An 18,543-nucleotide genomic window follows, 5' to 3' on the forward strand; every position below is an offset into this window, starting at 1 on the left:
AGCCAAGTCTGGACCTATTTTTACAGAGGCAAAAACTGAGGGGAGAGGGGAGTGGAGGAGTCTGGGATGTTCCCAGCCTGGAAAATGAGGTTGGGGATGGTCTCCTTGGGATGAGTTTCCTGTTGGATACAAGGAGACAAGATGAGACATAGATGCCCCACCATGTCCATCCCCCATGACACCACCACCGATGCTGTGACTGGTGCCCAGTTCCCTTTCCTAGCACTGCTGGGACGCTGATCTCCACATCACTTTAGCTCTGTGCAAGGCCAGTGGTGGCAGTAACAGCGGTACCTGTGCTGGGTGTGCATGGGGACCAGGATGACAGAACCCTTGTCCAGGGTGGGATCAGGTCCTGTTCCATCCCCTGAGGCAGGGCGAGAGCCCTGTGCTGCCGAGGAGCCCTCCAGTGCAAGCTGCTGTGATGGCCGAGTGGTGAAGGCGTTGGACTTGAAATCCAATGGGGATTCCCTGCGCAGGTTCAAATCCTGCTCACAGCGGGAGCTTTTACAGGCAGCCCCTGCTCTCTTGCTCCCAGTGGGGACAGACACTGCAATCCCACCCTGTCCCTTATCTCGAGGGGTACTCTCACTGTTTAGGAGAGGGGCCACAGCAGTGCTCAGGACAGCAGCCCTGCACCTCTGCTTATCTCAAGAAGAAATCCTGCAATAGCATGTCCACTACACGCTGTTGGGTCACCCTGATCTCTACAGCCGTGTTACCCTATAGTCCATCACAGGCTTGTGGCTGCACTCCACCAGTGCTATTTTTCTGCTGAGGGTGCAGCCTGATGCCAGTGGGGGGACAGGAGGCTGCTGCCACCCCCGAATTCATCCAACCCTGACCCAGCTCCATGAATACGCATGGGTGCTCCTGAACCCTCCGCTGAACCCTAGGAAACACTCAAGGGCAGCGCAGCCACCCAAGAAAAGCCTGGGACCTGCAGTTGCTGCAGAAGCCCCTTTCTCAGCTGGGAACTGAACCAAGGCCGCAGGAGTGAGTGCCAAATCCTGACCACCAGGGATGAGGTGGTGATTGTGGCAGATCCATCGGTGGCCACAGCCCTGAAGGGACAGGGACACTTGGGCCCCACAGTCCAAGGAGAGGACCAGATGGGGTAGATGTCACAGCCTTCCTGGGGGACTTTGCAGGGGTGTCTGCTTCTTTCTGAGAGCTGTGGCATTGGGAAGACCCTCTGTGCAAGAGGACTCCATCTCTGCCAGGCCTGGGGAGCAGGAGGTGGCTATGCCAGGCCTCTGATCACCTCCAGAGGCAGGTTTGGGGATGGCAGTGATAGCCAATGGTTCAAGAAAAGATTTAGCAGTCTCATGAGGGTTTACCAGGGAGGTTCAGTCCTGTTGATGATAGAGCATGGACCCCATTGCTAGGCTTGCGTGGTGGGCATCCCAGTGGCCACAGATGACCCAGCTTCATGGACTCAGCAGCCCTGACTCCCAGTGCACAGCCAGGGTTTCCTGCAGTGACCTCAGGAGAAACAGAAGAGAGTCAGTGCAAGCTGGTTGTTGTCAGCACAGTCTTCTCTGTTCCGGGGAAACAGAAGTCTGAGCCCTCATGCTGACAGAGGGAGTGTGTCTGGAGCCCCCACTCCTGCTGGTTTTACAGCAACGTTTGCATCATTTTTTTCTAGGGGAAACCATCTGGCTGGGGCCGTCTTCTGAGACTTCATCCGGAGCTGCAAAGAGCAGGTGATCCCGGCTCACAGAGGGAGCTTTTGCCTTCATCTACTCTACAGAAGGACATGGGCTCTTATTAGGCAGTGTCTGGGGAGCTGTGCTGGTAAGGGTCATGGGCAGCAGCATTGCCTGGACATCCTGCAGCAGTGCTGCTGGTGATCCTCCATCCCTGTCCTGCAGACCACACATAGCCTGCTTCCTTAGCCCCGTACATTTCAGTTAAGAAAATAAGACATGAGAATACACTTCACTTAGGGAAAAAAAAAAAATAAAAAAAAATAAATAAAAAAGTCAGAATGGGACAAAACCAAAACCAGACTTCTCCTCCACCACCTGCACCCATTTCCTGGCTTCAGCTGGGATAGAGATCATTTTCTTCCCAATAGTGGTGCAGTGCTGTGTTTTGGCTTTAGTGTGAAAATAATGTCGATAATGTTTCAGGTTTTGTTCAGTCGTGTTGCATGAAGAGCATAGAAATTTGGCACAAAATCGCCGCTGGGATCCAGCCAGAGCTCTGAGATCAGAGGGGCTGGGGGCGGCTCGGCTGCATCGCTGATTACCGCCGGTCGCGATCATTAAGCACTGCCACGATTCCGGATTCACGAATAGCGCTGTTTGTTGAAGCAACAGAAACACAGGCTCGAATTGCCCTCGATACAGTCACTGACTGCATCAGCACTAAAATCCACTCCACTGAACAGCCCATCTCCCCCATCAGCATCCCATCATCCCCATCAGGGGGCTGCAACCTCGTTAGTCCCTTCACCACATATCTCATGGCCTCAGGTCTCATTCCTACAGGCAGAGCTTCACCCTAACCAAGGGCTTTTCTGTCTCTCATGCTCTGACAGTGAGAAGGGGCACAAGGAGCCAAGGGAGAGCAGAAACAGGACACCTGATCCGAACTAGCCGAAGGCATCCTCAGTGCCACAGCACGTCATGCCCAGGATAGAAACCAGGGGGAGTAATCCAGAAGGGACCGATGGCTGCTCCGGCACAGGCTGGTCATCGGTCAGCAGGTGGCGAGCAATTGTATTGTGCATCACTGCTGTTTCTTGTCAGGTTCTGTTCTTTCCTTCCTTTAGTTTTATACGTATGTCCTTGTTATTTTCCTTTTTATTAGTAGTAGTATTATATTTAATTCTAACTATTAAACTGTTCTTATCTCAACTCGTAGGTTTTACATTCTTCTGATTCTCCTCCCCATCCCTCCCAGGGGGTAAATGGGGGTGAGAAACTGGTATTTAGTTGCTGGCTGGCTCTAACCATAGCAACTCACCTCCTAGAAAAGAGGTTTCCTGCTGAACAAGAAAATGGAGAGGGCCTGAAATGGGCCCCCCATTCCCAGATGGTTGCTACCAGCATGGGCAGCACGACAGGGCACAGACCCCAGGGGACAGCCCAGGGCTCAAGGTGCCAGGACAACTGCTCCCTGTCCCTGCAGGACCCAGCACAGCGGGGTTCAAACCGGGAGCAATGAGCGCTGGCACAGAGGGTGACACCCGGAGCACAAGGCAGGAGGAAGCACGGCAGCGCTCCTGAAAGGACGGATGAGCTGTGACTGCGATGAAGATACATGAAAGGGCTCCAGAACACTTCCCACAGAGGACGGCAGAGGGCCCGATGCTCCTTGAATGTTCTGGTGTGTTTGGGAGGGAAGTAAACGGGCAGTGGAGAAACTTCCCTGTGGCTTTGCCTTGAGCCATGCGGCTCTCTAAAATGGCCAGGGCAGCTCCTCTTTCCACCTGAGGCCGAATCTCAGCATGGTCCTCATGGACCCCTGCAGCCCATCTACGACATGGCCTGTAGATGCAGTGGGACATTTGGCATCCCATGGTGCTCTGATCTCTGCCCAGGTTCCCCTGCAATGCCTGGTGGATCGCTGTCACTGGCTTTGCCACTATCTTTCCCTGAGGACCTACACTGCAGGGAGCAGGAGAGGGCAAAGGGAGGCAGTGGGTAGCTTTGGAGAAGTGCAGAGTAGGGCAAGAAGGAGTGCAGGGAGGAGTGTCGCCCTCCCCTAAAACCAGCCCAGAGCAAGGATGGAGACATGATGAATGGTCTGCCGTCTTTCCAGCACTCTGGCATCTCTGCTGTGATGGTCAGGGCTGCAGAATACAGCTCTAAAAACCTGCACAGGGTCAACCCCCCTGAGTGAAGGGCAAGGCTAGGCCATGCAATGATCACATGGGATTATCTTAAAATTACAGAATGACTTGGAGGAGACCTTAAAGATCATCTGTTTCCAGCTCCCCAGCCACGGGCAGGGACGCCTTTCCATTATGCCATCCCCTGGGCATTTGTGGTGGAGGAAGAGGCGCTGTGCTGGGCTGAGGCACAGCCACCCTGTGCTGTCAGAAGATATGCAGATGTCATGGTTTCAGTTGCCTTTACAAGCTGTAACGGGGTGTGAGCTCTGGCAGCCTTGCGGTTGAGGGAGCCTCAGTGCCTCTCTGTGGTTTCTTAGATCGCTATCTGGCCCTGTCGGGTAGTTTGTCACATACAGTAACAGTTCCTTCCTCTACCAGCAGTTCTTGGCACACCAAAAGAGGTTCACTTGCTTGTCACACAGCAGGACAGTCTCCACCTGTGACTGCAGAGGAAAGGGACATGAGTGGCTGCCACCCACCAAGTGCAGCAGGGAAGTGATGCAGCCCAGGAGCTGCCTCTTGGACCCCAGGAGTGCGTGGGGCCATGTGGTGAGGCAGGCGGTGGGCGCTCGTTCAAAAGGAATCTCCAACCCCAGGGTCAGCCTTGGGACAGCAGGGACAGGTCAAGGCTCAATACAAAATGCAGTAGCTATTGTAGAGAGGAGATGAATCTGAGACACACCACCTTGCTTTGCACCCCATCATGGATCTGGGGCATGAGAAATGTATACACAAATCAGCCAGAACAATAGTTAATTGCAATACTGGAATTCATGCAATATAGCAGTACCAGCAAACGTTCTCTTGGCAAATTCCAGCTGAGATTTTTGTTCTCTGCAGAGCCTGAGTACCTGCTAGCATGCCACTGTGCTGCTCCAAAATGCCACCGCTGCATGTCCGTGACAGTCACAGAATCCTAGTGTCACAGATTGGTTTGGGTTGGAGGGGACCCTAAAGCTCACCCAGCTCCAACCCCTGCCACAGGCAGGGACCCCTTCCACTGGAGCAGCTTGCTCCAAGCCCCTGTGTCCAACCTGGCCTTGAGCACTGCCAGGGATGGGGCAGCCACAGCTTCTCTGGGCACCCTGTGCCAGCGCCTCAGCACCCTCACAGGGAAGAGCTTCTGCCTAAGAGCTCAGCTCAGTCTCCCCTCGGGCAGGTTCAAGCCATTCCCCTTGGCCTGTCCCTACAGGCCCTTATCCAAGTCCCTTTCCAGCTTTCTTGTTTGCCACCTTTAGATACTGGAAGAGTGCTATAGAAGGATGCGCCCCAGGGAACAGAAATATTTCTGCCAGCGCTGGGGGCATGGGATGCTTGATGTGTCCAGTGACCATCTCAATGGTCCAGCCTTATGGGCCTCCCATGAGCTGTGGGATGCTAGCAGGGTGGCTGGAGAGGATGGCAGCTTCTTCTCCCTCTACCCAGCAATTGCCTTCCGATGGGTAGAAAAGTGAGAGACCCCGGGAGCACTCTGGGGACAGATGAGCCCCCTGGAACCAAAACCCTCTCCCTGTGCAGCCAAGAGGTGAGGGTGCTGCTCCAGTCCTACTGAAACACAGCTCTGTCCTGCCAGCACCCCCAGCCTGGGGCATGCAGCAGTTGAAGGCTTGCCCCAGAATCATTTTAATTTACCCCAAGCTTGGCCCTGCTCAAGCACACAGAGCTGTGTGACAGTCCAAGGCTTGTTTGCTCACACAGAGGAAGGCAAGATGCCTCCATGCCCGCCCCAGGACCCCACGGCACAGCTGGAGACAGCACAGCATGCAGGGACTTCAGCCGAAACCCGTGTGACGTGCCCAGAGCAGAAACAAGCTGCAATAACCAGAGAGCCTCCTCTGCCCAGAGCCTTCCCCAAAGCAGCTCAGTCCCAGGGCAGTGCGAGAGCTCACCCGTCTGGAAGAGGTTCAGCTCACACTCCAGGTAGTCGAACATCTCCACTGTCAGCTGAAAACTAGAAGAAAGGGATGAGGATGTTTGGAGAGTGCGCCCACGGCCACCCGTGGCCCTCAGCGTGTGAAGGTGACCCCCACAGGGACAGGCGGATGTGCTGGCATGGAAGCACCAGCCTTGAGCGGGGCTCCATGCGCCTGCGGCAGGGCTGGGGGAAGGTGCCAGGCCCTGCTCCGGGCTCAGTGCTGCCGGTGAGGTTGGGCAGTGCCACGGCCCTGCCTGCACCCCCCCTCCCACCTCCCACCCTGCCCTTGCCCCGCACTCACAAGTTATTGACGTCGTTCTCCCCTGCCTCGTCGAGCTGCCGGTCGGACATCTGGAGGTTGCCGGGGAAGCGGGGATTCTGCAGGAGAAACAGGAGTTGGGAACAGGTTTTGGAGGATCGCACAGCTCTGAGAACACCAGTGCTGCTGATCCAGCCGGTGGCCTCGGTGCAAGAGATGTGGACAGCTCTTTGGATGCCCAGTGGGAGCGATGCAGGGGGGAAAGGGGCTGACACAAGGTCTGCAGAGCCTTGGGTGACTGCATCATCCCCAGCACCATCCAGGGTGCCCATACGCTGCCCAGCAAGAAAATCCAATTCTCCCTGGGTTCAGAAACCTGTGGAGCAGGGAGGAGATGATGTAGTAGATGTAGATGTAGTGTAGGGATAGAACAAGGGAGAACAGCTTTAAACTGACAGAGGGGAGATTTAGATGAGATGTGATGAAAAGGCAGAGGTATACAGTGATTGTGATCCACTCGCATTACAGAACACACAACACTGATGGCTGATGATCTTTTTTAATAAAAGTTGCGATACTGGGTCAAACATTTGGCTTTAATTTAAAGTTCAGGTCATAGAGTTGTTTACTTATAAATGCATAATCTAGATTCAGGACTTGTACCAAGCCTCTCCAGGTTTCCTGCAGCCCCTTCAGGCACTGGAGCTGCTCTCAGGTCTCCCCTTCAGGAGCCTTCTCTTCTCCAGGCTGCCCCAGCCCAGCTCTCTCAGCCTGGCTCCAGAGCAGAGCTGCTCCAGCCCTCGCAGCATCTCCATGGCCTCCTCTGCCCTCACTCCAGCAGCTCCACATCCCTATTGTGCTGCTGCCCCAGAGCTGGATCAGGACTGCAGTGGCTCACTCCAGGTCCTTCACATACTTCTGAAGGCAGGAGGCCTCAGAGTCCCCAGGACACCCCGAGCCCCATGCAGGTGGCTCCTAGGAGGATGAGATGGGAAAGCCATGTACTCTTACCTGCCCCAACACAGTCCCTGGCACAGCCCATGGGGACCTTCCTGCAGCACTGCAGACAGTGCAGTGAAGGGGATACTGTGGGGAGGAAGCCCCAATACACCCAGACACTGCCCTGCAGTCCCTGCTTCATTGCTGGGGTTACCGGAAGATGAACTCATGGTGTCTTGTGAACAGCAGTTCACGAGAAACCACAAGCTGTGAGCTGGCAAATTTGGTGCCTGTTGCAGAAGAGGGGGCAATGGTAAAAGGGGAAATGCTCTCTGGGGCATCCCAGGGAGCACATCACCTCATGGCAGGGCAGTGCATGGGGCTCCCATGACTGGGTGTGCACAGGGCGACAGGGATACCTGTTTGCACAAGACCTGGTTCCTCTCCCTTCCACAGTGAGGGGAACTTCTGTCCTGCTTTCTGCATCCACCTTGAGCCAAATCCACACGGGCACTTGCATTTGCCCCACATCCCTGGGAGGAGATGGTATTTGTAGAGTCAGACCACTGAGTCAGGCTTCGCGGGCAAGCACTCCCTGGCTGATGCTGAGGTGTGTTAGAAGGGGTTTGGAGGTCCTGAGCTGCATACTAGAAGCATAGCATTCAGGACTTTATGGTGCCAAGACTGCCAGCCCAGATCTACAACCAGTCTCCAGGGTGACAGTCACCCTTGCTGCCTGCACAGGCATTGCTCCGAGCATGCCTGCTGCCCGTGCTGCCTGCACTGACCCCCTGCATCCACCTCATACACATTGCAGACCCACCACAGGAGCACGGGCTGCCCAGCTGGACCTGCACTGTCCCCAGCCATTTGCAGGGTCTGAGCAACTTTGTCCTCAAGGCCTGGGTCCTCCAAAAGGGGGCTGAGTTGAGGTCCTCCTGGTCCTTCAGGGAGGATGCTGAAATGAGTTTGATGGGTTCTGCTGTCGTGTTGGTGAAACTAGCGTGAGCCTGCTGCTCAAATGTGGTTTCATATCCTGTCATGGTCAGGGCAGCCTTCATGTGGGTGCCAGTTAGCTCAGGCTTAGCTCACCTCACACAAAGGCTATTTTTGTATATCCTAGACTTACTGCTTCCTTTTTTTTCTGCATTTTTGAGGCAAAGGTGCCATGACATCAGCTCTTTTGTGCTTTGGAAATTCCAAGCGCTTGTTTTAAAATCTGACTGATGGAGCTGACCACTGTCACTATATAAAAAGCAGGGACTGAGCCAGCATCTCACATCAGATACAGGTGAAATCTATTCTGGTCCTGCATCTGCCCTTGCAGCTCATCTGTGTCCATAATGAACATCTCTGCAGTGTGCCTCTCCATCATCCTCGTTGCTGCTCTCTTTTCTCAGGCCTCTCCTGCTCCAAGTGAGTACACGCAGCATCTCTCTCTGCTCTCTCGGTATGGGTTTTTTGCTATGGCTGGCAGTAAATTTGAAGCAGAACTGGAAAAAGTTAGCTGCAAAGGCTGGAAACCTGCGTGAATAGCTTCTCCTGCTCTCTTGGGACTGGTCCTGCTCTCTAACATCCTTTTATCTTAGGGATGGATTTTACTGCTAAGTGTTGAAGTTTTCAGGTTTCATCTCCTCTGATTTTGTTGTTGGGCTTTATGAGTGATCCCAGGGTGACTGAAAGGATTTTTATCATTGGAAATGAGTGCAAGGCATTTTACGCACAATCCTAGCAATTACTTTGATTACGCTTTGGTGTTCACAGCAATTCTTTGCTGACTTTCTGAGGAAACAGGAAAGGAAGAGGGTCCAGAGCTGACTAAGGGGATTGCTGCCCATGCTCTCAGCTGGTGAACGTGCAGTTTATTAAGCGGGATACTCATGCTGGCTTTCCTGATCTCTTCCAGTTGGGGCTGACACAACTGTGTGCTGCTTCAGCTACACCTCGCGGAAGCTGCCCCAGAGTCATGTGAAGGATTATTTCTACACCAGCAGCAAGTGCTCACAGCCAGCAGTTGTGTACGTACCAGCTCCTGCTCTGGGCTCTGGGGAAAGGTTCTGCCAGCCTTTGGGATCTTGGCTTCAGATCCACTGGTGCCTAGATCACAGTGGTGTGAGGAACCATCCCCGGCATAAGTGAAGGGGGTGACCCAAGGCCCTCTTGTCCCATTCCCCCTCCAGGGCCATAAAATTTCCCTGCTTCACCTGACAGGTTCATCACCAGGAAGGACCGGGAGGTCTGTGCTAACCCCGATGCCAGGTGGGTGAAGGAATATGTGAACGCCCTGGAGCTGCAGTGAGCACTGGGAGCTGAGAAGTCTCTGCCTTAGAGAAGTCCTGCAACACGATCCAGCAGGGGCTTGGCACAGACCTAGAAATGCTGCTGCTGAATACCAGGACCTGTGGAGCCATCCTGGGGCCCCTGAAGTTCCTTTTGTCTCGCAAAGGTGCCATTTACCCACGATAATTTAGCCACCCTTATGGGCAGCTGTGATGCCGGGGACCTTCTGGCTTTGCAGACCCACCTTGCATAGCCTGCTGTGTAATGTGGCCAAACTGTCCCTTCCTCGTGCCTCTGCTGCTAGAAGGGGAGGGGCTTTATCCCTAGAGCTATCTGTGGGAAGTGGTCAGTTGAAATTAAGTGTGAGTGCTGTCATGTAAACCTAGGCTGACTTTCAAGTCAGCTGGCTGAACTTCGCCACAGTAGGGTAGATGCTGTGAGCAAGATCTGTCTCCCCAGCAGAGGAAATGGTATGCTGATTACTTACAGGATCCTTGTGGAACCACATTGTTCAGCCTCAGCTTTCAAAATGTCTCTTGCTGGTGCCAAAGAATAAAGATGTTTTTCTCTCTGTGTGTCAGCTCTGGAAGATGACGTTCCCCTGCTGCCTGGGGAAAGGGGGTAATACGACCCTGCTACAACCATTTTGAGAGAGGCAAAACCTCAGCCACCTTATCCCTGAAAACTCCCTTCTGCACACATCTCTGCTCCCTGCGCCACAGCAGCAGCAGCCCCAGCACCACACCAGCACCTCCAGGGCTGTTCTCCATGCTCATCTCCATGTTCATCCATGCTGCTGTGGACCCAGAGCTCTCCCCCAGCCCTGCCCCCCCCCCCATCACAGCAACAGCCAGGGCCAGGGGCTGGTGGAGCTGGACCCACTGGATTTGCCACTGTGAATTTGGCAAAGGGGTGTCTGGAGGTCAGAGGGTGGGGATACAGCAGTGTCTCTGCTCAAAGGAGAGCCAGAACCACGTCCCCAGCACAGGCTCTTCTGGGGATGCAGCCTGAGCTGTGCCCAGCTCTGGGAACACTCTTGCCAGTGTTTTACTGAAAAACACAGGCACCGATGATCTGCTGTTCTTCAGCTGTTTTGGGAAGGAAGCCCAAATTTTGTTTGAAAAAGCACAAAAGATCTTTTGCACTGACTAAACCCAACAAAAGCACTTTATCGCCTATGGCTTGCTTTTAAAAGGGTGACAATCGCCAATTAGCAGCACACCTGAAATACCCCAAAGTAGTTCCCAAAGGAGCCTAAATGCTCTGCAGGCTGGGCAGGTAGCTCAGCAGAAGAGAGGTACAAGGTTCCAGTTTGCAACCCTGCAAAGCAGCTCTGGCACAGAGCAGGAGACAAGGGGGACCCTGGGATATAGCCTGGATCTCAAGGGAAGCGGGGAAGGGATATAAAATCAGCCAGGTCCTCCCAAACATGAGAATAACCAAGCAGTACTCATTCTGGTTTGCTTTCATACAGTGGCTGCTTGAGCACTTCTCAGAAAGCTTTTAAGCATTGCTATCCCTCACTTGCAACTGGGAAACTGAGGCACAAGCTTGTCATTGCGGAGTCAAGCTGGGTGAGGCAGGCTGATGGGGCCAGAGTTCCTTGTTGGGGCCACAGGACTGTAAAGAGAGAGGTGAGCAGTCCACGACACCAAAACCATTCCTTTGCAAGAGGAGCGGAAGGTGCTGGGGGCCAGGGCTGGAGCACCGGGGACCAGGCGGGGGTGGCCATCTCAGTACCCACAGAACGTTCACAAATGCCTTCACCCAGATGGCATCAGGGTCAGCGCAGACCTGGTGTTTCTTCCTGGTGACAAAGCTCAGAAGTGGGGAGGACCAGGAAACCTTTGTGGTCACAGCGGGGCTGGGGAATATCCTTTTTTGACCGTTGTCTTGTGTCGGGGGAGCTGGCCAAGGGGATGAGCTGGGAAACCAGAGATGGGTGCTGGGTCAGAATCCTGGCTCTGCCTCAACTTGCTGCTGGCTCCGGCAGGCAGGGAGAAGGACCAAGGAGCACATACCCCGGTGGCCACCGCAGAGCTTGTGGTTGGTGTCTCGTGGGGCAGGCACCTTCTGGGTATTTCTCTGGGGCACACCAAGCACCTCGCCTGGGAGCATTTTCTCAGTGGGGCTGGGGCAGCTGCAGCCTCCCATCCTCCCTCCACTCCCATCCTAGCTTCAGCATGGGCAGGTCCTTCTCAACCACCTCCTAACACCTGGAAAGCATCTCTCCCTGCCAGGACAGGGTGATGGCCAACCCCAGATAACACCCCAACAAGTCCCAGCGTTGGTTCCAAAAGGAAGCAGTGGTGGGCTCATGCCAGGGGAGGTGGCTCCAGTACAGGGGGAGCAGGGCCTCTAGGGCAGGCTGGCTTGGCTGCTGCTCCTGGAGCTTCAGAATGGAAACCGAAACCAGAAAGGCTGGAGAAGTAAATTCCCGCATGTGCCTGGGCTCCTGGCCAGGGACTGCCCGAAGAGCCAGCGGCAGTGCTGAGTCCTCCAGCTTCTCCAGGCTGTCCCTGCACCTGGGCACTCAGACAAGCCTCAGACCCCTCAGCATTCCCATCCACCACAATGTCTGTCCTCCATCCCCTCGCAGTGCACGGAACCCCAGATCAGGGACTGTTTTCGGCTCCTGCAGTTCTTCCTCAGCATCAAACCGGGCTTCTCAGCACAAACAGCGGCTGGGTGCACAGCAGGCATGGATGGAATGGGATGCTCTTGGGGTAGAGGAGACCCCCTGCACCCTGCTCCTGTGCTCCCTGCTGCCCACCCAGCCCACGACGCAGCAGCAGTGGCTGCTCCCGTGTTTCACAGCACAGGGGGGAAGCCCGCTCGGGGTACAGCTCTCTGCAGTTCCAGTCTCTGCCCCAGGATGGTAAGCCCTGGTCACAGAGCAGTACAAGATGTTTTCAGATATGCTGACCCCCCTAGTCCCTGCTTGGGCATGACCTGACCTTTTCTGCTGGGACCCTGCTTTTCCAGGGGAGCATGGGGACCCTGCAGGGTGCTCAGTGTGTCTTTCCCAAACCACCCTCCCAGTAGAGCCATCTCTGTGGAAGAGGGGCTCTCCACGTGGTGCCCCTTAACCTGCACCATCTCCTGGGACACAACACTGGGCCCTGGGCTGGGTTTGCCCTTTGCTGTGAAGGCAAACTCATCAGGTACCCTGTAAGCCCTCCTGCCTGCAGCCAGCTTTCCATCCTGGAAAAGGCAAGACTAGAGGGAAATCACAAGACAACACGAAAGTGCTTTCCCAGCCTCAGTGTGGCCAAGCCTGATCTACAGCCACTGGGAAAAAAGGAGCAATAAGAGAAAGGCTTTTGTTTGCATTAAGAGGAGAAAAGGATGGCTGCAAGGCCAGCTTCGGGTGACCGTGCTGTTGGGGGATGTCTTCTCAATCTGCAGAAGCACAAGAGTGAACACATTTGCAATGGGAAAGCTGTGCTCAGCACTGTGCTTTGGACCTTGCTCCCTCCCATTCATGTTCCCATGCAAAGCTGTGTCCTGGGAATGTCTGCAGCAGGTTTGCTGATGGCTGTTTTACTCCTGCGGCGTAGCTGACCCCTTCCCTTTGTTTTACAGGAACAACCGCCATGGGGGTGGTCAGAGAGAAAGCTGGGGTCCCTGCCCCTCTCCTGGCAGCACTGCTGGGCTAGGCAGGACAGTGTGCATGTGGGTGCCCGTGGGCTCTGTGCTGGGGAACACTGATGCCAGAAACAGCAGGCAGGGGTTGGTAAGGGCAGGGCACTGGCCCTGCTCTGTACCCCAGCACCCGCAGCACAAAGGTGGCCGAAGCAGCTCATGAGCCCTGGTACCCGCCAGCTCCCAGGGCAGGCCAGCACTGTGGCAGCTCCATGCCCTCTGATTCCTCCCACCCGACCAGGAGCTGCTCTCCCTGCTCCCCCACCAAAGCTTCTGGCAGGATTTTACCACTTAGAGCAACGTGCCCTGTCCCCGCTCCCTTGCATACACACTGTGCCCAGGAACCAGTTTGGGGTGCAGCGCATGGGGCTGGGAGCAGCATGCAAGCATATGGGACATGCGTGGGGTGTGTGGACAGCATGTTCATGTATGTAAGAGGCTCATCGGTGAATAGAAACATATCTAATTCTGTAGAGGATGTGGGAGGCTGGGGTGTATGTGGTGGGGAGCAAGATGTCAGAAGGTGTTCATGTGTCTGCAGCATGGAAACTTCATGGGTTTGCCTCAAACCATTTCCCATCATCACATGCCATATAGAATGCGCAGACAGGCCTAGGGTGAGGTTCTGTCTCTCTGCTGGTGAACACCACAGAGGGGCATATAAAGGGGAAAAAAACAGAGGGTTTGTCTAAATTCTTTATTCTCCAGAATCATGATTTCATACATGTAAGTCAGGGCTACCCATCATCCAATGCTGAGACTCAGAGCCACCCTCCCTCAAATACCCTCCCTACCACTCTCCCATAAATAGCATCATTACCCACAGAAGAAAGCACTGCCTATCCCATATGACAATTTCTTAAATAACTTAAAATGTTACAACAGAGGTGCAGTCCCACGGGCCATTCCAGACCACAGGCGGAGGTGTCAGGGCAGATGGATGAGGGTGCAAACTAGTCCACACAAGCCAAGGGCAAGCAGCATCACCCCAACACAAGGCGGCTTGTGGTGCCCTTCCAGTGGTCCCCTGTAGTAGCCTGCAGGTGACGTGGGCTCAGCAGCTCCTGTTGCCTCAGCATCCTGCTCCACCGCAGGAGCTCAGGGAAATGCAGCTCCTGCATGGCAGCAGCTATGCTTGACATCTTGCTTTGCTCAGTTCAAGTTTTTCAGGTAAGCTTGAACCCAGGTGTGACTGGGATTGGCACAGACCTGGTGGCCTTTCTTTGTGATGAACCTGTGGAAGAAGGATGGGACATTAGATCTCAGTTCAAACCTGCATCCTAGGAGAGCCTGGATCCCAGCTTTGGGGCACTGCAAGAGGTTCTCCCCCATGCCCTAAACTGGTGCTGAAACCAATGGCTGGCTGTGTGTCCTGGGTTCAGCAGCAGCAGTGATTTTTCCCCTTCTCAGTAGCTGGCGCAGTGCTGTGTTTTTGACTTTCGGCCTGGGAACAGCGCTGCTAACACCGATGTTTCTAGTTACTGCTCAGTAATGTTTGGTCTGACCAAGGACTCTGTGAGCCTCATGCTCTGCCAGGGAGGAGGGGAAGCCGGGAGGAAGCAGAGACAGGACACCTGACCCAGACTAGCCAAAGAGGTATTCCATACCACAGCACGTTGTGCCCAGTATATAAACTGGGGACAGTTACCCGGAAGGCTGGGATCACTTCTTGGTAGGGCTGGGTATCGGTCGGTGGGTGGTGAGCAGTTGGATTCTCTTCCCTTGTTATTTCCCTTATCATTATTATCATTGGTGGTAGCAGTAGAGATCTGTGTTATACGTTAGTTACTGGACTGCTCTTATGTCAACACATGGGAGTCACATTCTTTCGATTCTCCTCTCCATCCTTCCGGAAGCAGGGGGAGGAAGCGGGGGAGTGAGTGAGCCTCTGCCTGGTTCTGGGTTGCTGGCTGGGCTTAAACCATGACACTGTGATTTAAGGCAGAAGCTCTTCCCTGTGAGGGTGCTGAGGCGCTGGCACAGGGTGCCCAGAGAAGCTGTGGCTGCCCCATCCCTGGCAGTGCTCAAGGCCAGGTTGGACGGGGCTTAGAGCAAGCTGCTCCAGTGGAAGGGGTCCCTGCCTGTGGCAGGGTGGAACTAGTTGAGATTTAAGGTCCCTTCCAACCCAAACCAGTCTGGAATTCTATGATTTCCCCCACTGCATCCTTTTTCCTACACTGCCTCCTCAACTCCTACAGGAACATCCTTGTGCATCCCTGGCAGTCACTGTCCAAGCCCTTTCCCCTTGGCGTTCTCCTCACCCTGCTCTGTTCCTGCAGACCCTTGTGCCCACGGCTGCCCTGGTCACTGACACATGCACACTCCATAGGGACTGTTTCTGCGCTGCCCCAGCTTTTCCACACCCAGGAGTCAACACTGGTACTTACACGATGGCTGGCAGCATGCAGCTGGTGCTGGTGCTGTAATAATGCAGGATGCGCCTATGTGGGAGCTTGTGGGCTGTGTAGGAGAAGCAGCAGATTGGGACATCGGATCCAACTGCAAGAGGCGAGGAGAGATGATGTGAGCATGTGCTGGGCTATGCATCAGGAGCAGCCAGCCCATCAGTTCATGGAGCTGTGCTGGTAGGGAAAGGATTGAGGAATTGGAGAATAACTAAAGCTGAAATGGACATTGGGGATCACCTGGTCCAATGCCAGGAACAGTACTGTTGAGTACTGGGGGAGATTCCCATGCAATCATTGCTCAGAACTTCACTTCTCCAACTCTTCCAGCCCCAGGGCAGAGACTGAAGTCCCCAGACTACAACCAGGAACCAGTACCCTGAGTCCAGGACAGATGGGTGAACAGACAGATGGACGGACGGACGGACGGATGGATGGATGGATGATTTTCTAATTCTGGGGTTCCTACATGCAGCTGAGCTCAGTGCGGAGTGGAGACTGGTACATATGCTGAAAAATTCCCAGTCATCTTCCAGGGGAGCTCGATGGAGAATGACACCAAAAGCTCAGATCTGTTCTTCACAAATGAAAAGGCAGGACTCACCTGGACCAGAGAAAGTCTGGGAGCAAGAAGCTGCAATGAGGAGAAGAGCAAAAATAGCTGCAGAGACCTTCATCTTCCCTTAGGTGAGGGCACTCGGAGCAGGACCAGAAGCTCTGGCAGATGAGGCTCAGACTGCAGCAGCTGGATTCAGCCTCTTTTTATTAGGGAATTCTGGAGGTAGCTGGGAGAATCCCAAGTGGAAATTCCAGGATGATGAGAAAGGATGTCACGAAAGTGAAACAGACAAATGGAATTAGGTTAAAAAACAAAAGAATAATCATAATAATGGGATCTGGTTCACATTGGAGCCAAGTCTGCTGAGCTCAGTGCTCATTTTCGGTTTCATGAAATCAAAAGGAAACTAAAATGTGCCAAGTGGCATGGTACTGTTTGTCTGAACTGAAGGAGGGGTTTTCCCTGCGAGTCTGTTATAGCAAAAAGACACAATGCTTGCCTAGGATTATGCAACTCTGGAAAAAAGTCCCCAGAGGGGCAGGCTTCAAAACGTGCTCGTGCTCTTTGGGTCAGGCGCTTATCAAAGGTTGCCAAGCTGCAGCCCGTGGAGCTGAGAGGTAACAGGACTATGGGTGCTTCGCTCCTACCCATCCCGCAGTGCTGGGCTTAACAAGGAGCAGTGAGGAGCTGCGGCTGGAGGCACCCTGAGGATCATCCAGTCCAGCCCCTGCTCCAAGCAGGGTTAGTGGGAAGGCTGCCCAGGACCATGTCCCAGTGGGCTTTGAGTATCTCCAGGGCTCCACAGCCTCTCTGGGCAAACTGTTTTGGTGTTCAGTAATAAAGTTTCTTCTGGTGCTTTAACAGAATTTCTTGTTGCCTCTTGTCCTGTCACTGCACACTACTGGGAAGAGTTGAGCTCTGTCTCTTTGCTTCCCATGCACATGTTGATGAGATCTCCCGGAGCTCTCTGCTGTTCGGGATGAGCAATCTCAGTTCTCACAGCCTTCCTCTTAGGAGAGATGCTCGTGTCCCTTAGTAATTTCTGTGGCCTTTTGCCGAACTCTCTCCAATATGTCCATATGTCTCTCATGCTGGGGAGCCCAGAACTGGACCCAGCACTCTGAGAGCAGCTTCACCAGTGCTGAGCAGAGGGGAAGAATCACATCCCCCAATGTGCTGGCAATGCTCCTAATGCACCCCAGGAGCCTGTTGGCCTTCTCCGTGGCAAGGGCAAGTTGCTGCTCCTGTCCAACTTGGTGTCCACCAGGGCTCCTGGGTCCTGCTATGTCAAACCCCTTTCCAGCTGGTCAGCACCAGCACATGCTGGTGCCTAGGAGTGTCCTGCCCCAGGGACAGGACTTTGCTGAGCTTCGTGACTTTTTTTCTCCAGGCTGACAAGGTCCCTCTGGACGGCAGCATGTTCCTCTAGTGCGCCAGCCGCTCCTTCCGGCTTTGCATCACCTGCAAATTCGGTGAGGGTGCGCTTTGTTCCAGCATCCAGATTATTAAGATATTAAAGAGTACTGGCCCCAGTACTGATCCCTGGAGCTGCCCACTGGCAAGTAGCCTCCAGCTGGACTTTGTACCATGCATCACAACCCTCCAAGCCCAGCCACTCAGCCAGTTCTCAGCCCCTCTCACTCCCATTTATCTAATCCACACTTGGATCAGAGAACTCTTGGATCAGAGCCTACAAGAAACCTGGAGAGGGGCTTTGGACAAGGGCCTGTAGGGACAGGCCAAGGGGAATGGCTTGAACCTGCCCGAGGGGAGACTGAGCTGAGCTCTTAGGCAGAAGCTCTTCCCTGTGAGGGTGCTGAGGCGCTGGCACAGGGTGCCCAGAGAAGCTGTGGCTGCCCCATCCCTGGCAGTGCTCAAGGCCAGGTTGGACACAGGGGCTTGGAGCAAGCTGCTCAGTGGAAGGGGTCCCTGCCCGTGGCAGGGGGTGGAGCTGGAGGAGCTTTAAGGTCCCTTCCACTCAACCAGTCTGGGATTCTGTGATACTTCATCAGTTTGCCAATGCAGATGTTATGGGAGCCTTCCTCCAGTCAAAATAATCAACATCCACTTACCCCTCTACCCTCATCCATCTTGCCAGCCATCTCATCTTCACAGGCTCACCAGGCTGGTGAGGCATTTGACTACTCATAGTCACCTTAACAGTCACAGGCCTCCATTAAGCAACCAAATGACAGGGTCTCACTCTGCTTTGGAGGGTCTTTGGAGGCAGGAAAGTCTTTTTCCACCTCAACCTCAGCCCCCAGGGAAGCACGGAGTTCACTGCAAGAGGAGGTTTCCCACACCTCAGATATTTTGCCAGCCTGAACCGATCCCTCCAAAAATTTCCTTGAGTACAAGATGGATTTTCTGGCTAAAAAAGTGAGAAACAAATGGTGGAGAACCTGCCTGGCATGGGAGACACTTTCAAGCCTCAGCAGGTCGCCAGATCAGGACAGCTCCAACCTAGGAAGCAGGGCAAATCAGGGAGAGGGTGATGTGGGGCTTCCCAACATCCTGCAACAGCCTGGGAATGCAGCTGGAGTCAAAGCCGCTCTCTACAGCAGAGAGGATGCCGAGGCCAGCGGGTGAGCTCCTGGACCTGCATTTTCCTCTCAAGAAGTACAAAACCGCAGCTCAGCTACCGTGGAGCAGCAAGTGAGAGCAGTGGAGTCACCATCCTTCACCCAGTGGCTTGTC

General features: G+C 54.2%; 2 protein-coding genes, 1 long non-coding RNA gene and 1 other non-coding gene across 4 annotated transcripts; 2 read left to right on the forward strand and 2 right to left on the reverse strand.

Annotated features, from left to right (window-relative positions):
* The first annotated feature begins 418 nt into the window (after positions 1 to 418).
* On the forward strand, positions 419 to 500 carry TRNAS-UGA (transfer RNA serine (anticodon UGA)). The gene has a single exon. It is a non-coding gene; the product is annotated as a tRNA-Ser (tRNA).
* Positions 501 to 4,673: 4,173 nt separating this feature from the next.
* Positions 4,674 to 7,083, reverse strand: LOC136022096 (uncharacterized). The gene is made up of 4 exons (XR_010616013.1): positions 7,030 to 7,083; positions 6,061 to 6,137; positions 5,734 to 5,795; positions 4,674 to 4,760 (listed from the first exon to the last, which is right to left on the reverse strand). It is a non-coding gene; the product is annotated as an uncharacterized LOC136022096 (long non-coding RNA).
* A 1,062-nt stretch (positions 7,084 to 8,145) lies between these two features.
* LOC136021827 (C-C motif chemokine 5-like) lies at positions 8,146 to 9,812 on the forward strand. The gene is made up of 3 exons (XM_065694462.1): positions 8,146 to 8,373; positions 8,864 to 8,975; positions 9,169 to 9,812. The coding sequence occupies exons 1-3, from the start codon at positions 8,301 to 8,303 to the stop codon at positions 9,254 to 9,256; spliced, it is 273 nt and encodes a 90-aa protein (XP_065550534.1). The 5' UTR covers positions 8,146 to 8,300; the 3' UTR covers positions 9,257 to 9,812.
* A 3,753-nt stretch (positions 9,813 to 13,565) lies between these two features.
* On the reverse strand, positions 13,566 to 16,177 carry LOC136021995 (C-C motif chemokine 4-like). The gene is made up of 3 exons (XM_065694766.1): positions 15,892 to 16,177; positions 15,270 to 15,381; positions 13,566 to 14,116 (listed from the first exon to the last, which is right to left on the reverse strand). Exons 1-3 carry the CDS (start codon positions 15,962 to 15,964, stop codon positions 14,035 to 14,037), a joined length of 267 nt encoding a protein of 88 aa, XP_065550838.1. The 5' UTR covers positions 15,965 to 16,177; the 3' UTR covers positions 13,566 to 14,034.
* Positions 16,178 to 18,543: the final 2,366 nt, after the last annotated feature.

Source organism: Lathamus discolor, chromosome 14 (genome assembly GCF_037157495.1).
Source record: "Lathamus discolor isolate bLatDis1 chromosome 14, bLatDis1.hap1, whole genome shotgun sequence".
NCBI classification, from domain to species: Eukaryota; Metazoa; Chordata; class Aves; order Psittaciformes; family Psittacidae; genus Lathamus; species Lathamus discolor.

What these genes read in the sequence shown, in the direction of transcription:
- LOC136021827 (XM_065694462.1), top strand. Translation starts at nt 8,301, where the DNA reads ATGAACATCTCTGCAGTGTGCCTCTCCATCATCCTCGTTGCTGCTCTC. An exon ending in TCAGGCCTCTCCTGCTCCAA is followed by an intron (nt 8,374 to 8,863) that starts GTGAGTACACGC and finishes GATCTCTTCCAG; the next exon opens with TTGGGGCTGACACAACTGTG. An exon ending in TGCTCACAGCCAGCAGTTGT is followed by an intron (nt 8,976 to 9,168) that starts GTACGTACCAGC and finishes TTCACCTGACAG; the next exon opens with GTTCATCACCAGGAAGGACC.
- LOC136021995 (XM_065694766.1), bottom strand. Translation starts at nt 15,964, where the DNA reads ATGAAGGTCTCTGCAGCTATTTTTGCTCTTCTCCTCATTGCAGCTTCT. An exon ending in CCAGACTTTCTCTGGTCCAG is followed by an intron (nt 15,382 to 15,891) that starts GTGAGTCCTGCC and finishes CGCCTCTTGCAG; the next exon opens with TTGGATCCGATGTCCCAATC. An exon ending in TGCATGCTGCCAGCCATCGT is followed by an intron (nt 14,117 to 15,269) that starts GTAAGTACCAGT and finishes CTTCTTCCACAG; the next exon opens with GTTCATCACAAAGAAAGGCC.